Source organism: Leopardus geoffroyi, chromosome C1 (assembly GCF_018350155.1).
Source record: "Leopardus geoffroyi isolate Oge1 chromosome C1, O.geoffroyi_Oge1_pat1.0, whole genome shotgun sequence".
Taxonomy (NCBI): Eukaryota; Metazoa; Chordata; class Mammalia; order Carnivora; family Felidae; genus Leopardus; species Leopardus geoffroyi.
In genome coordinates this window covers 63,408,001-63,426,417 of record NC_059328.1, presented here as the reverse complement: position 1 = coordinate 63,426,417, position 18,417 = coordinate 63,408,001, and the positions used below count along the sequence as shown (strand labels likewise).

At 34.8% G+C, this 18,417-nt stretch overlaps 1 protein-coding gene across 1 annotated transcript in view; it reads right to left on the bottom strand.

Moving 5' to 3' along the window:
• Positions 1-18,417, bottom strand: part of MSH4 (mutS homolog 4) — an 85,701-nt gene that overhangs the window by 9,101 nt on the left and 58,183 nt on the right. The window contains exons 12-18 of the mRNA XM_045477890.1: positions 16,531-16,667; positions 15,419-15,522; positions 13,785-13,909; positions 11,692-11,892; positions 8,406-8,524; positions 6,945-7,073; positions 279-453 (exon numbers count right to left, since the gene is read on the bottom strand). Coding sequence (XP_045333846.1) covers positions 279-453; positions 6,945-7,073; positions 8,406-8,524; positions 11,692-11,892; positions 13,785-13,909; positions 15,419-15,522; positions 16,531-16,667 — 990 coding nt within the window. The remainder of the gene's footprint in view (positions 1-278; positions 454-6,944; positions 7,074-8,405; positions 8,525-11,691; positions 11,893-13,784; positions 13,910-15,418; positions 15,523-16,530; positions 16,668-18,417) is intronic.

Below are 18,417 nucleotides of genomic sequence, written 5' to 3'. Positions count from 1 at the left end.
TGGAGCCTGTTTCCGATTCTGTGTCTCCCTCTCTCTCTGCCCCTCCCCTGTTCATGCTCTGTCTCTCTCTGTCCCAAAAATAAATAAACGTTGAAAAAAAAAAATTAAAAAAAAAAAAAAAAAAAAAAAAAGAAAATATAGTCTTAGAGAATGTAAGTGCCCAAAAGAATGACAGGAAAAGTTGCTTACATTGACAGCTAAGTAAAGGGGAGAATTATGAGAATATGTAGTGTTTCAATAAATAGATATTATATAGATATACTTTCTATATGCAATACCATAATTTTTTTCTTCTGTGAGTCCCCTAGACAGTTTGTAGGTATACAAGATTGCTTCTTTATTTCTTGAGGTGTTCTTTACATGCTGAACTTCAAAATGCATGTTTTCCACATTAGGATACAGGACCTCTATATGACATAGTTCCAGGAAATGTGTAGCAAACAGTGTAAATGCCTAGAACATGTAACAACAAATATCAGTATTTTCAAAATGAACTAGAAAAAAAAATTAGTTTGATTTTCCAAGTAGCTTGGCAGAAATGCAGAGATGAAACTAATAATGGTCAATTCATTTAAAAATGTTTTGCAAATTTATATTCAATGAAAGAAACATGTTTATTATGTTTACACATTATGTGAATGTTACAATACAGGAAAGACAACAAATCTAAAAATAAGATCCTAAAAAAATATCTGAAGATATTGAAAAGACAAAGTTTATCAGAAATAAAGCTGTTAAGTGAAGTAATCATTTATTAGAAAAGTAATCTACAAACAAAATCATACCATTTCTCTCAATTTTGAAAAAACTTTACTTTAAAAGTAGCTTCCCTCCATATAACTATTTTTTGGAAAGTGGAATCAATGGTTTGTCTTAGGTATTCAAAATTACAAAGGTTTTGCATTTTTAGATTTGTACTGTGTTTGAGTTAGGTACTTATAGGAAAAAAAGAAAAGATTGAGGATAATGCTTAAGACAATGATTCTCAAACTTTAGTAACCCCTTGGGGAGCTTATTAAAGATGCAAATTCTTGGTACTTGTCTCCCCCAAATTCTCAATCAGTAGGTGTAATGTGGAATCCCAGGAAACTCTATTTGCCAGAAGTATTTAAGTGATAGTGAGGCAGATGGTTCAAGTGACTTACAACCAGCACATGGTTTTCAGCCCTGAATTACTAAACTAGAGATATGAATAATTGGTTATGTTAAGATATTACCCATGGAAAACTATAAATATGTGATTACTGGAAAAATAAAATGTTAAGACATTAAAAAGAAAATATTTGGCTGGCAAACGGCATCAACCATGTAAAAGGGGTTTCAAGAGGTTTATGACAGAAAAATGAAAAAACTCAACTACTAAATAAATCAAAAGAGGCATAAAACAAACCTAATTTATAAAGCAACAGGAAAATATTTAGAAACCCAGTAAACTAGAAGCTAAGGAACGTGTTTGTTTATTTATCTTCAAAATTTATTTATCAAACCAACCTATTATAGTAACTTAGAAAATAATTACTTCTAAGCACCTTAAAAGTAAACAGCAATAACTATATTTTTACTAAGTTATTTACACTGGTAAAGGATATTATTATGGACTAAATGTCTGTGTCCCCCCTCAAATTCAAATGTTGAAATCATAACTTCCAGTGTGATGGTGTTAGGAGGTGGAGCCTTTGGGAGGTGATTAGGTTGTGAGGGTAGAGCCCTCATGAATGAGATCAGTGCTGTTTTAAAAGTCACCCCAGAGAGCTCTTTTGCCCTCTCTACCATGCAAGGACACAATAAGAACTTGACATTCTACAACCTGGAAAAAAGGTTCTCCCTACCATACAGAACCCTGATCTCAACATTCTATTTTCCAGAACAGTGAAAAATAAATTTCTGTTGTCTATAGCAGCCCAAACTAAGACAGGTATTCAAAATATTAGTAAAAGCATTATTTTCAGCTGTTACATAATATCTCAGAAATGGATACTATAATTACTGTTCTCTCAGGAAACAGAACCAACAGGAAATACATGTATCTTCTACTATGTAAGTGTGTATATCAATACTGCATAAAGATTTTATATATATATATATATATACATATATATACATATATATATACATATATATGTATGTACATATAATTTGTAGATTATATATACACATATAAAAAGATTTATTATAAAGAATTGGCTCATGTGATTATGGAGGCTGACAAATTCTCAGATCTATCGTCAGCCAACTAGAGATCCAGGAGAGTTGATGGTGTAGTTCCTGTCTGAATGCCAGCAGGCTCAAAACCTAAAAAGTGCTGATGTTTCAGTTCAAATATGATGGCAGGAAAGAACTAGTGTTCCAGATTGAAGGCAGTCAGGCAGAAGGAGTTACCTCTTACTCCCAAGAGGGTCAGCCTTTTGGTTCTGTTCAAATCTTCAACTGATTGGATTAGGCCCACCCACATTAGGGAGAGCAATCTGTTTTCCTCAGTCTACCAATTCTCATGTTAATCTTATCCAGAAACACCTTCAGAGCAGATACACCCAGAATGATGTCTGACCAAACTGGGCACTCTGTGGTCTAGTCAATTTGACATATAAAATTAACTAACACAAGGCCAGCTCTTGTCAAATTGGTACCTATACACCATCTCTTAAAACCATACCTAATCTCCAAATAAAGACAACAACAAGGTCATAACTCCACCTAACATGTTTCAACTATCCTGCATACAAGAGAATGTACCAATCCCTTTCCCTAAGGGGACATAAAGTCCTTGAGTGACATTTACTCTTCTCCTTGATATCTTGTAACTTAAATACTATTGACATAAAAGTAATAATAGTTAAACATACTGATATAAATTCAGTACATCTTATGTCACATGATAAGGGAATAAGAGAGGAAAGAAAACAAATACATACAAATTCATAACAAAATAAGGAAGAAATACTCATTATTCATGACAATTACAGTCCTCATCTGTAACTGGTCACATGCTCATAGTTGGTAACTACCTTCTTCCACTATGTATTTCGTATTCCCTTTGCCTTCAGCAAGCACCTCAGCTGGTCATGGTTCTTTACCTGATGGAATGGCCTAAACCTTCACTCCTAAAGGATCTGGGCCATTAGAAGTCATGCCAGGATTGCATTGCTGTAGTTTTCAATTGACATTAATCACAAGGAATGCTAATACCAAGACCCCTTAGGGATCTCCTGTATTCCAGAATTATTCTTTCTTACCTCCATTATGGATTGGTAATCCAATTTCCCACTGGAAGTCAGGATCAGTCACTACAGCCTATGCAGTACCTCCCTTCTTTGCCTATTGATTCAGAGGCATGAAGAGCCCAGAGTGGCTTGGTGGCAGTCTTAACTTTCAGTGGAATAAAATCATTGTTGTGTGTTTGTGGAAGCATTTCTCCCTTTGGAACTAAGCTCTCTAGGCCAGTAGTGCATAAGGTCCAGAGGACAGGAGGCAAACATCTTGCAAGCAGGTCACCAGGGGTAATAGTTGAGTGGTGCTACTCCCATTTCCATTTCTTAATTCCTAGACCCATGAATCCTGGCTCTAGGAAAAACAGCACCATATAATGGGTGCTGATTCAGAGCATATACAGGTTTCTAGAAAACCTTGCCCAGCCATGCAAGATATTGCCACCTAGAAAGTGCTGTAACTTAGTCTTCAAAAGACCATTCCACCATTCCATCAAGCCAGTTGCTCAGGATTGTAGGGAACATGATAAAACCAGTGAATTCCATGAGCAAAAGGCCATTGCTGCACTTTGATATGAAGTGAATTCCTTGATCAGAAACAATTCTGTGTGAAATACCACAATGGTGGATGAAGCATTAAGTTCATGGGTAATAGTTTCAGCACAAACAATATGTGCAGGAAAGGAAAATCTATATTTAGAGTAAGTGTCTAGTCATTAGTAAGAACAAATTGCTGTTCCATTCATGATGGAAGCAGTCCAATGTAATCAACTTGCCACTAGGCAGCTGGCTGATCACCTCAGGGAATGGTGCCATTGGAGGCTCACTGTTGGTCTCTGCTGCAGGCAGATTGGGCACTCAGCAACAGTTGTAGCCAGGTCAGCCATGGTGAGTGGAAATCTGTTACTGAGTCCATGTATAGTCTCCACCCATGCCACCATGGCCACTTTGTTCATGAGTTCATTGGATGATGGCAGGGGTAACTGGGGAAAGAGGCCAATTGGTATCCACAGAACGGGTCATGCTTTCCACTTGATTATTAAAATCCTCTGCTGAGGCCACCCTTACACTATGGATGACTAGTGCTCTCTACTACTAGAAATAGAGTCCTTAGTATCTTTAAATCTAATCAGATTAGAAGTGAGGTGGGGGCACCACAGTGCAGGGACCTGAACACTAAGAGGATCCTTGTGGCTCTGGGGCCTATACACAGTTCCAGGCAAGCTGCTTCAACCACATGAAGATGGGCTTTGTGACAGGCTATGCAGTGGGCATGGCAGCCAGGGTGCTCTTCAATATTTCTTCCTGTCTCAGGATTGGAATGTGAAATTGGTTGCTGATGAGCAGCATCAGGAAAACCATCATGCAGAGTGGTGGCACCTTTAGCATATCCATGGCCATCGGTATGGGCATCCAATACTAATCTGGACCATGGTTGCCCACTACATCTACCCCTTCCCATCAGTCCCAGCCCATGTATATAATAAAACAAAAGTCTTTGAGTAAAATAAATAAAACAAATCTAATCAGATCAGAGAGTCAATTCCAGAAACTCCAGAACCAATTCAGAAAATCCGCCCTTAAAATTCCTCTAGAACCACTTCAATATCAAAATCTGAATCAAAACCACACTCAGATACCACCTCACGCCAGTCAGAGTGGCTAAAATGAAAAATCAGGAGACTATAGATGCCGGTGAGGATGTGGAGAAACGGGAACCCTCTTGCACTGCTGGTGGGAATGCAAACTGATGCAGCCGCTCTGGAAAACAGTGTGGAGGTTCCTCAAAAAATTAAAAACAGATCTACCCTATGACCCAGAAATAGCACTGCTAGGAATTTACCCAAGGGATACAGGAGTAGAGGCATGATGCATAGGGGCACTTGTACCCCAATGTTTATAGCAGTACTTTCAACAATAGCCAAATTATGGAAAGCACCTAAATGTCCATCAACTGACAAATGGATAAAGAAGATGTGGTTTATATACACAATGGAATACTACTTGGCAGTGAGAAAGAATAGAATCTGGCCATTTGTAGCAATGTGGATGGAACTTGAGAGTGTTATGCTAAGTGAAATAAGTCATACAGAGAAAGACAGATACCATATGTTTTCACTCTTATGTGGACCCTGAGAAACTTAACAGAAGACCATGGGGGAGGGGAAGGAAAAAAAAAAAAGTTAGAGAGGGAGGGAGCCAAACTATAAGAGACTCTTAAAAACTGAGAACAATCTGAGGGTTGATGGGGGGTGAGAGGGAGGGGCGGGTGGGTGATGGGCATTGAGGAGGGCACCTGTTGGGATGAGCACTGGGTGTTGTATGGAAACCAATTTGACAATAAATTTCACATTAAAAAAAAATCTGTAAGTCAGGGTTCTCCAGAAAAACAAAATTAATAGGGTGTGTGTGTGTGGGGGGGGGGGGGTTGTGTAGAGGGAGGGAGGAAGAAGGGGAGAGACTGATTGACTGATTTACTATTAGGAATTGGCTCATATGATTATGGACACTGATAACTCCCCAGGTCTGCAATCAGCAAGTTGGAGACCCAGGAGAGGTGACTGTGTAGTTCTAGTCTGAATCTAAAGGCCTCAGAACCAAACTTCTGCCAACTTGAGCCAAATGCTGGCAGACTCAAGATCCAAAATGAGCTGATGTTTCAATTCTACTCCAGAGTCAGGAAAAAATGACTCTAGATTAAAGGCAGTCAGGCAGGAATTAACCCTCTCACTCCCAGAAAAGTCAGCCTTTTTGTTCTATTCAGGTCTTCACTGGACCCCACTCAAAACTGATTAGATGGAGCCACCCACACTAGGGAGGGCAATCTGCTTTACTCAGTCTACCAGTTTAAATACAAATCTCATCCAGAAACCCTCACAGATACACCCAAAATACTGTTTGACCAAATGTCCTGTACTCTGTAGCCCAGTCAGGTTGACATATAAAATTAACCATCACAGATACTAACTAGCTTTTAATCCTAACAAGTAATGCATATATCTTATTTATATGAGAAATTCTGATCGACCAACACAGATTCAGTTTTACAAACACTACTGTTCTCTATTAATATTACTTCTGATTTATCATATACCCTTCAAGTATAAAATAAGATTTTTCTCATTCTACATAATAAATCATTATGGAATCTCATTTAAGGTAAAGAACATCATTTTAGGGATATTTCAAGGAACTTTAAATATGGAAAAGTATTTTTAAGTTTTTTCATATCCATATATATTTTGATATTTTACATATTAGCTTAATAACAGAGAAAAAATCATAGTCTGTTTTACATACTGGATTTTTAAAAACTTGTTTTCTTTAAAGGAATGAAATTTTAGTTGGGTAAGTAAAATAAATTTACCATAAAATGACCTCAGATGCCTAGTTTTTCACTTCATGTTATGACATCCTAGTCAATGTTACTACACACAGAGACAATTATTGAAATGCTTTCATGTTTTGCTATTTAATTTGATTATAGCGAAGTGACTAGTTTTAATATTATTTGTATTTCTTGATTTCCTCCTTTCTACACCATGATTATCATACTAGCTGTTCTGCTTCCATCAGAAATGAAATAACAAAAATATAAATGCTATGGTATGCTTTTACCACCTAAAATTGTTTAAAGAACTTTCTATAGGTGTCTGTAAAATCCATTCATGATAAATATATAAAGGATACATCAAAAAAGGACTAAGAATTAATACACTTAAAAGAGATAAAGAATACCTTTAAACTCAGCAGATATTCACAAACAGCATAACAAATGCCAATACCTTCTTCTGTATTAGTACCTCTGCCAAGCTCATCAATTAATATGAGTGATTTGTTATTAGCATTATGTAGAATGTATGCTATCTGGAAAATATAATTTTAATGTTATTCATTGTAACCAAACAGCTGTCACTACCATTTAAAAAAATGAGGAAAAATCCAGTCTCTAATAATTTATCCAAAACATATTTTTATAAAGATATCCTGCTAGGCAGAAACTAACACATTGCTTTTCTTCTAAAAATCTCATGACTAATAATTTCAATAGAATAACTGATATATACATAAACAGACATGCATATGTGCATGAGACAACAGAGAATAAATAACCATTATCTAAAATATTGATGTTTTAGATACAGTGAAGTAAAACTAAGCAATGAATTAAATATCTAAATAAAGCACAAAGATGGTCATTTTCTTCTCCACAAATGACTAATCAATTGTCATAACATACTCAAAACTATTTCTCAAGTTTATTTTAACATCTCTCTAGAGAGTGAAGAGAGAAAAATTAAAGAGAAAGTATCCAAGCCCATTGATTCCTATTTAAACCAATTTAAATACATGCTCAACAAGGACTAACTTTGACAGAAATGCTACTTCTCAACTGAAGAGTATTAATCTCTTTCTCAAAAAATAGAATTCCATCCACATTATATCCTGACACAAAAGTAAATTTCATGGCCATTTTACCTTTCTATTAAGGCTAAGCTTCTTGAGAGCTAGGACCATTTAAAAATACACTTCAAGCACCTAGTATATTGCTATGTTCTCCCACAGATACTCAATACATACTAAATAATTATGTAAAGGTCATACACAGTGTCATAAATAATAACCATTCTCCCCCTATCTACAAAAAGTTATCTAACTCTACAGTGGTCCATTAATTTCTACCTACTTAAGATAGCCCAAAAACTATACTGAATTCCTTTAGCCCTTCAAGTCTATTTGACATCTGGCTCAGATCAGAAAAAGGTGAGGACACATGGATTTTTACAGAAAGTGAAAATTCTAAAGGGGCATACACGATGGTGATTTTTAAAAGCATCCAATCATCTTTTATTTTAAAATCAAGCCTAACAGGAATGATAGATACTATGCAAAATGGTCTTGAATAGGTCATTGTTTTCTGAAAAGTCTTTTATATATTCCATGTAAAAACCTGAAAGCATGTTTTTTGTTCAATAATACTAGCTTTTTCTCTAGAAGTGTATTTTTCAGTAAAACCTCTTCCATTTCCACATAAGACAGAAAGTAGGAAGCTGCTGTCTTTGACTGCCCTCTGTCTCTTGTAGAGGAGTATAAGCACATCTGCACGTTTTAGTATAAGGATAGTTTCTTACATAAAAATTGGTCATTAGTGGAAGAATTTAACATGAGTTTAACATAAGAAAAGTTTAGTTTAGGTACCTCTTTCATTTCCTTCATGAATGTTGATGAATTTGTTTCAATATCGTCATCAGTACTGATTCTTGTAAAAATCTGTTCAGCAATTCTAAAGGAAGAATATTCTGCTGGAACATATGATCCTGTAAAATAGAAGGTCAAAGTCAATTGAAATGTTTTAAAATATAAGTACTAATATTTTTCACTTTTCACCAACTCATTACTTATTAGCTGATCTAAGGATTACGTAGTAGAAAGAAGATCACTGGATGTAGAGTTAGATGACATGGTCCCAGCTCTGTCACTTATCATGTATCTTTGGGCACCAATTAGACTCTCCCAGTCTCATCTTTCTCATATATAAATGGAAATACTTGCCCTTACTATTGCACATAGTTATTTGGAAGTTAAATAATATAGCATAAATTCAAGTACATTAGAAATATTATAAACTTGAGCACCTGGGTGGCTCAGTTAAGCCTCTGACTCTTGATTTTGCCTAAGATAATGATCTCACCATTCTTGAGTTTGAGCCCTGTGTTGGGCTCTTTGCTGACAGTGTAGAGCCTATTTCGGATTCTCTCTCTCTTCCTCACTCTCTGTCCCACTCTCTTGCTCTCAAAGTAAATAAACTTAAAAAATACATTGACTTTTAAAAAAAGAAATATTATAAGCCTCATAAAAATTTTAATATAGTTAGATGAAAAACATTCAAAATATGAAAATTTGAAGGAAATGCTTATGAAGCCTAAATTGATATAACTGTTACAGAAAGATGTATAAGGAAATATCTGTTATTAGAAATGTATAGAAATACCCAGAATTAGAATGAAAGCAAAACATTTAATTTTTTAAAAGTTTTCATCCATGAGTTTTCATCCATGAGACTATTTCTGCCTGAGAAGTTATCATACTAAGTAATCTAAAATATTCACCCTTTGAAAGCAAATCAATCTGATCAATGCACCTATCTCTGTACAGAATGAGACATAAAAGGCATTCCAAAATCCTAAGAGGATGAAAATATACAATGGGAAAAGTAGCAAGCATATAGAACAAAATGGTGAAATAATGGGAGTGAAGAAACAAAACCCTGATTGTTTGAGGACTTAAAGCCAAGATAAGGATGAAGAATAGGATTATTCTCTAAGGAAAAATGACCAGCAGGAAAAGAAAGCATAAGTCAGGATAATACTACTAAAAATAAAAGTAACAATAACAATAGTGATTATAATGATCACACCTGAGAAAATAGATCTCTTAAATACAGCTTACTCATAGGATTTCCAGAAGGATCAAGTGGGAAAATAAATGTGAAAGCCCCAAGTGGAGAATACAGCATATACAGAATACATTTGTACTTTCTCCTCTTAGTTCATTTGTATTTACCTTTACCAAAAAGGCTTTCTACATTTTTTTATCTAATTTATTACAGAAGCCCCCAGCTGATATTTTGCTTCTGGTCTGGCTCTCATCTAACCATACATCAGTCAGAGTGATCTATCCAAAGTCAAATCCAATCAGGCCATTCTCTTGTTTAAATTTCAAAAGCTCCCTATAGATCTCTGGGTAAAGTTCAATCTCCTCAGTGAAGTACCTAAGGCCCTTCATGATCTGGCTCCTGCCCATGTCTTTGGCTTTGTATCCTACTACTACTCACAGCCACTCTTTGCTCTCCAAAGGAATTACAAAACCTCTTGTACTTCCTTGGGCATACCATACTGTTTTTAGAACATGTTCTTACTGTGTCTGGAAAGTCTCCTTCTTTCTCACACCCTTACCTTATGTCCATCATATTTTATACACATTATTTCACTTAATCATTACAACAACTCTTAGAATTAGATACTATTACAATTTTCACTTACAGATAGGAAAACTAAGGAAGTTGAGTAATTTGCCTAAGATCACAGAGCTAGTAACTAGACAAGCTAGGTCTAGCTCCAAAGCCTATGTTCTTCATCTCCATGCCTTTCAAGTTCTACTATTTCCTTTACAATCAGATTATGTGAGATACTATATATACTTCCAGGTATCTTAGAGGTTTAAAATGAGTGACAAGTAGAATGATTTTCTTCTAATATTTGATAGGCTATTATCAAAAGAGACTAGGTTATTCTATGATACATAGAAGAATTAGGACTAATGAGTAGAAGTTATAGAAAGTCAGATTTCAATTCAGTATAATGAACGCTCTACAATTAGAGAGACCCAGCGATTGCATACTCTGTTCTTTTAAAAGGACAGAGCTCCTCACAAATACAAGCAAGATTATTATGTCACATATGAATCAGAACAAGATTAGCTAAGATGTCCTTTTCAATCCAATGAAACCATAAACCAAATAAAATATTTACTCTTCATTCACTCATATCTGATTTTCTTTCCCAGTAATAAGGGTAAATCAGTACTGTATCACCAATATTATTATTGCTGTATTCCCCTTACAATTCATTACATTAGGCCAGGGTTTATCAACCACCACACTACTAACATCTTGGGCTGGATAATTTTTCTGAGGTCTATCAAGGGTTGGGAGGAGGGTGGGGAGAAGACTGTTTTGTGCACTGTAAGATGTTCAGCAACATCCCTGGACTCTACACTCCTCTCAGCTGTGACAAAAAATGTATCCAGATCACCAAATTTGTGGGAGTGAGGGCTGGGGGGAGGCAAAATCATCCCTGATTGAGAACCACTGCATTAGGGCAAATCATCTCATTTCGGGATTCATAGAGTTCTCAAGGAAACCTAATTTTCAGAGCTAAGTTGTGCCTCTTCACCAAGAAACACATGACAATGTTGGGCTAATGACAGCCATTTATATGCATGTGTGTGCACACATGTGTTAATGTATCAACTGCTGCGCCCAAGTTACTGGTAGCCCTTAATTAAGTAAAAGATGTTTCTCTCCCCAGTGTTATAATTTGGTAAAAATCTTACATGAGTTATTAAAGGCAGCAGCTTATCCTACTTATTTCACTTTTTCACAACAAAGCTCGCTTTTCAATCAGAAATAATGATATGATTCAGTTTAGTAGTAACTGATACAACATTAATAGTTACAGTAAGGTAGTTTTGACTTGTTACATCCAACAAAATGTTTAGTACAGTACAATCCAAACTGGATGGAGCTTAACCAATACCAAATAGCAAAAGTTATAATCTACATAGTAGACACATATACTTTTAAGTAAGAAAACCTCCTCCAAACTTCCTTGGGTTAATTAGGCACCTGGATCTAAAATACCAGGCACAAGGCATTTTAAATGAGGAGCAGAACTGGTAAGTATAAAGCAAAGCCATAATTTACCAATCTGGGCCATAATCTGACAAAGAGCAATCTGTTTTAAATATGTGGACTTCCCACTCATATTAGGTCCAGTTATGATCAAAAAATTACTTCCTTCTGTAATAAAGGTATTGTTGGCAATAGGTTTTTCCACAGATATTTTTTCAAGAATGGGATGCCAGCCCTGTTTGATTGCTAAAGTATCGGTAAATTCTGGCCGAACTGAAAAAACAAACAAAAAAAAAAGAATTGTAAGATTAATATATTTAATGGCCTGTGGTGTTGTACATGGGACTTTACTAGGGTCAATTTGGGACAATAACATTAAGATATTATTTTACCCTAATCTCTACCTAAATCCCTCTAGATTATAATAGACACATTCTAATCACCATCACAACTTTTATTCACTTCCAGGGAACTGTAGGATTTAGTTCCTTGTCATTGTCCTGGGCTCTAAAACAGTTCATAACATTTTCAAATTTGTGTAGAATAAAAAGTCAACTAGCCATTGATGACACTTAAAATAACAATTAATCACCAGTACTACAAAATTGCACATTTACTTAATTCCCACCTTCAGCATTATTTCAAATTTGGCGTACTTAGCTTTTCAAGTGGGGTATGAATATAGAGTAAAACCAAATATAAAAATAATTTTATGTCCGAACCTTTATAGAAGTTTTGCCTAAAAAGAATACCCAGATAATAGTCAAAACAGACATAAAATATATTGTTAATTTATAGAAACAAATAGTGATGAGGTCTCCATGAATACCTTCCAAGGTAAAGGGGAAAAAAAGGGTTTGGGGACAAGTAAAGACTAAAATCCTATGTGCCTCTAGAGGAAACACATGGATAAACTCAAAAGTATTCATTATAAAAGGAGGTTGGTTAGAAAATAATTTTTAAACTATTTCAAAAGCATTTTAACACCCAAAGTCATTATTTATAGGTTTGAGTTTCAGGATGATCCCTCTCAAATTAAAATGGGGCAACATCAAATATCTTAATAGTTAAGAAAACTATTATTAAAATAGTTAAGGTTTTGACTCCAAAGGAGATCTAACAGACCGAAAAGCTCTGACTTATAAAATACCAATTGAGGGCGCCTGGGTGGCTCGGTCAGTTAAGCCTCCAACTCTTGATTTCAGCTCAGGTTATGATCTTACATTTCGTGGGATCAAGCCCCACATCAGGTTCCATGCTAATAGCATGAAGCCTGCTTGGATTCTCTGTCTCTGCCCCTGCACTGCACTGGTGCATTCATGCACACTTTTTTTCTCTCAAAATAAATAAATACCTTAAAGAAAGAGAGAGAGAGAAAATAAAAAAAGCAATTGAAAAAGTTAACATTTCCATAAGAAATATAAAAATATGAAACAACTTTGTAAGATACTTATTTCCCATCAAAAACTAAGTGGCATAAGTACTTGAGAAATGTTACTGGTGATTTTAACTAGAAATTCAAAGTTATTAATGATACTAAGTCCACAATTATTCAACTTAATTATCACATACTAGTTCTACAAATTTCTATACTGGATTATAGTCACTACTGGTAAGCTGGATAAGAAATTTCAAGGGGTTAATTTGAAGTCTTCATTTAATATTAGAAAATCACTTAACACTTATATCCAAGGCTTGTGTACAGACTTGGGATACAAAAATATATGACATAACTCCTGATCTTGAGATGCTCACATCTACGGAACTAGTTCAGAAAATATTCACTTTGGAGGTTCATTTCCCTTGTCCATGTCACACTCCTTCCAATTAGTCTTCAGATTTGCACTTTATCAGTTTGGATCATTGTAATTTCTACCAAGAAGGCAGCTTTTCGATCTTTCCTATTTGGGGAACCTTCAAGTTTCTTGTAGTATTTTCTTTTTCATTTATCAATTTCTCAGTAAACAATTTTCCAACTTTTAAAATGAATTTCAAGGGTAAATTTACTTTATTTTGAGTCTTAGTCTAAGACCACAGGCAAGAGACTACATTTCAGGTAAAAAAAAAAAAAAAAAAGTACAACATTCATAATTGTTATATAAAATTGCTTGAAAGGAATACAAATTTCAGTATGCAACATATTTATCCCAAATAAAGTAACCTACCATAGTCAGAAAGAGTGCAGGCATGAGCAAATGACAGTAGCATATCCAGCATTGACACCGTGTCAGATAGTTTATATAAGCAATGAATATGTTCATAAATCTCACTAAGCAATTTGCACACTATCCTGAAAGAATATGTTTGGTAAGTCAGGTAATGCTTTTAAAAAGGGACATACAATATAATTGTAAAACAATAAATTCATTGCTAACATAACATTCACAGTTCTGTTGTACACTATAGGTAAAGTCTACTGTTCTTTTGCCTCATTTTAGAAATTAAGAAATTGAAGTTCCTTGAGTTCACAGCACTTAGTAGCAAGAATGCATCTTCTGTGGGCACCTGGTGGCTCAGTCTACAAGAGTCATCTACAAGAGTAGTTTTCACTCTTGATTTCAGCTCAGGTCATGACCCCACTGTTTGTGTGATCGAGCCCCATGTCAGTGCCTGCTTGGGATTCTTTCTTCTCTCTGTCCCTCTCCTGTTTGTGCTTGTTCTCTGTCTCTCAAAAATAAATAAACAGTTTTAAAATGTTTAAAAAAAGAATGCATCTTCTGGTGGATTAACACTATGTTTTTGAAATTATTGGTTATTACATATGAATAAAATGAATTTTTATTAATAAAACTATTTTTATAGTCAAACAAGCCCTCACTATACAACAACAGATCCCACCTGCTAATAATTTTGTGTTCTTGCAACTGTGAAATTCAACACAAAAGTTACATATTTTCCCCTCTCTTTCTCTCTCACCACCCCCACCAACATACACACACCCTAACAACATAATTATTTAAGCTTTTATATGGGAAAGTTATTATACTGTGATATAATATACAAGGTTTTCCTTGGAGGACATAACTGGCTCAGTTGGTAGAACATGTGACTCTTGGTGTCAGGGTTGTGAGTTCATGCCTCATGTTGGGTATAGAGATTACTTAAAAAAAAAAAGAAAGTTTTTCCCTTACAAGAAGAAATATGCTCCCCAAAGCTACTATATCCATAATTTCTGTGCTCTATGCCCTAAAATTGTTTTGAAAGTCTAATATTTGTCTTTTTCATTTCAGGTCACCAACAATGAGTGATCAATTTTTTTGCCTTCCTTCCCCATGAATGATCTATTTATTATTTCTATCTGTATTGCTACTGTTTCACGAACAGTAAGAGATTGACACTATTGTGATATATATATGCATGCCATGAGAAGTTGAGGGCTTACATACCATTGGAAAAGAATAAACTGAATCAAGCCCAAGATAAGCCCATGATGAGTCAAATTCTATATCATGGTGCAATGCATACTACAGAAGTATCAGTTACATATATATATACGTATATATAGGCATATACACGTATATATATGAATCTGATATATATATATATATATATATATATATATATATATATATATATATATATTGCAATTAGATTTGCCTGAATCTTCTATGAGGCTGAGTGATCCCAATCACAGTGACAGACTTTAAACGTTTTACTTGTTCTTCCAGGAAATGATCTTTCTTTGCTAACATTCATAATTTTATAATTTTCTGCAATCAGACAAAAAGCCAACTAATGAAATTTATCATAATGCCTCAAATTAACCAATTTAATATTCAAAAATTTCAAATGTGCTTACATGTAAGTCATGTGATAGATCTCTCTCAAAGACTCCTGACATCTTTCATTCATTTTAATTAAATCTGTTGATGTAAAGGTATAAGAATTTTTCACTTTAGATATCTGCTAGGAAATGAAAAACAAATGTCAAGATATGTGTACACTCCTATAAAATAAAACCTACAGATTTTAAACTGTACAGGTATTTAGGTTAATCACTTTAACTTTTGCGACAAAGCATCACAAAGAAACTCTCAAATAATGTCTGCAAAAAAGAAAAGATCACTTTTAAAGTTAAAGCAGGATTTTTTAACCTAGTCTATTCTGGCACAACTATTTTTACAGGTCTTAAAATTAAAATAGCCATGTAGAAATGTTAAACAGTACATCTTATCACCAAGCAACATGCATGACAGATGTAACTTTCACTCCATCTCTCACCCATCTTAGCCCTTGCCCTACATTTGAACCTCACTCAAGCTCTAACCCCATTACTGTCTCCACCCATTCTTTACTTCATCTATCCCACATTATTTAGTATTACAGTGTTGTATTTAAAAACCCTAGAAGTTAAATGGTTTGTTTTTGCCAAAAGTTACCCCCGGGAGCAGAGAAAGCAAAATTAGAGTGGGTTAGACTTTCCCAAACCGGTGTATTATGGGGAAGTTAATGTGTATTTAGGAAAAAATATTTTCCTGGTGCAAAGGTTTGGCAATACTGGATTTTAAAAAGTTAAGCAGATTTCTTTACTTCAGGATTTTTAAACCTTTAAAAGGCAAATATGTACTAAGAACTACCTAAAACAGGAGATGGTACAATATTTTCCAAATTCCTTTGATCAAAAATATCCTTGGACTTTCTTTTTTTCATTTTCCTTTTTTATACATACCAAGCTTCCAGAACTGTGGAATGCACTGTTTGGTCTTTCTCAAAAATAAACAAATAAATAAAAAATTTCTACCTCACTCTTAGATTAATATATAACTGTTAGGTGAGTTGACAGGAGTAGAAGCAATATACAGAACATTCAGAAACCTGACATGTAAAATTCAAAGAATGTCTGAAAATATGCAAAATGTAATTCTGCAAAATCAGAAACAACAATTTACTAGCCAAAATGCTAAAATTAACCTTAATAAACTCTGAAGGAAGTTGATTATTGGGAAGGGCTGCACAATCTGTAGTCATCTGGATGAAAAATCCTCGAGCGGAGCTAAAACTTGTCCTTAAAGGAAGACTGTATTTTTCTGCGAGCTGCGAAATCATTCCTAGTGACCAGAAACAGGAAAAACAAAATGAATTTTAATAAGAAAATTACTCTTTCTGTTTAAAGAAATCACATTTTCTTATTATTTTATATATAAATATGAAGGTCTTTCTACTCTTTTTTTTTTTTTAATTTAAAAAAAAAATTTTTTTTTTCAACGTTTATTTATTTTTGGGACAGAGAGAGACAGAGCATGAACGGGGGAGGGGCAGAGAGAGAGGGAGACACAGAATCGGAAGCAGGCTCCAGGCTCTGAGCCATCAGCCCAGAGCCTGACGCGGGGCTCGAACTCGCGGACCGCGAGATCGTGACCTGGCTGAAGTCGGACGCTTAACTGACTGCACCACCCACGCGCCCCGAAGGTCTTTCTACTCTTTAACTTATATATAAAGATATTTAATGTCTAACTTATATTTAAGCATTCTTTTAAGAAAAAAATTGGTAGTACAAAGGTAGACATTTTGATAGGTACTTTGGAAGTAAAAAACTCTAAAAATTAAAATAAAAAATAAAACTATTTTATACTTTCTGTATTAGAATATTAGATTTTTTATTAATTTTTTTATTTATTAACTTTTTTGAAAAGGAAGAGAATCATATAAATTATAACAATCATTATTTTACAGTAAGAAATTCTCTCTACAAAACATATTTTGCAAAACAAAATATTTCAAAAAAATGGGTGATGTGACAAATAAAATTCCTAAAAAATCAAAATCTTCCTATCAACTTCAAACTCACCACAGAGTTATGTGTATGCACATATATATATACACACACATATGTATGTGTGTGTGTGTGTGTGTGTGTGTGTGTGTGTGTGTGTGTGTATTTTTAATTTAAATCCAACTTTGTTAACATATAGTGTCATAATGGCTTCAGGAATAGAACTTAGTGATTCATTCTTTACATATAACACCCAGTGCGCATCCCAACAAATGCCCTCCTTAATGTCTATCACCCATTTAGCTCATCCCCCAACCACTTCCCTCCAGCAACCCTTAGTTTATTCTCCATATTTAAAAGTCTTTTACGGTTGGCCTCCCTTTCTGTTTTTATATGATTTTTCCTTCTGTTCCCCTATGTTCATTTTTGTTTCTTAAATTCTACATATGAGTGAAATCATATATTTATCTTTCTCTGATCAACTTATTTCGCTTAGCATAATACATTCTAGCTCCGTCCACATTGTTGTAAATGGCAGATTTCATTCTTTTTGATTGCCAAGTAATATTCCACCACACACACACACACACACACACACACACACACACACACACACACTGTACATACCCCATATCTTCGTTATCCATTCATCAGTTGATGGACATTTGGGCTCTTTCCATACTTTGGCTATTGTTGATAGCACTGGTATAAACATTGGGGTGCATGTGCCCCTTCAAATCAGCATTTTTGTATCCTTTTGGTAAATACCTAGTAGTGCAATTGCTGGGTCATAGCATGCTCTATTTTTAATTTTTTGAGGAACCTCCATACTATTTTCCAGAGAGGCTGCACCAGTTTGTATTCCCATCAGCAGTGCAAGAGGGTTCCCCTTTGTCCACATCCTTGTCAACATCTGTTATTGCCTGAGTTATGTATTTTAGCCATTCTAACAGGAGTGAGGTGGTATCTCCTTGTGGTTTTGATTTGTATTTCCCTGATGATGAGTGATGTTGAGCATCTTTTAATGTGTCTGTTAGCCATCTGGATTTCTTCTTTAGAAAAGTATGTGTTCATGTCTTTTGCCC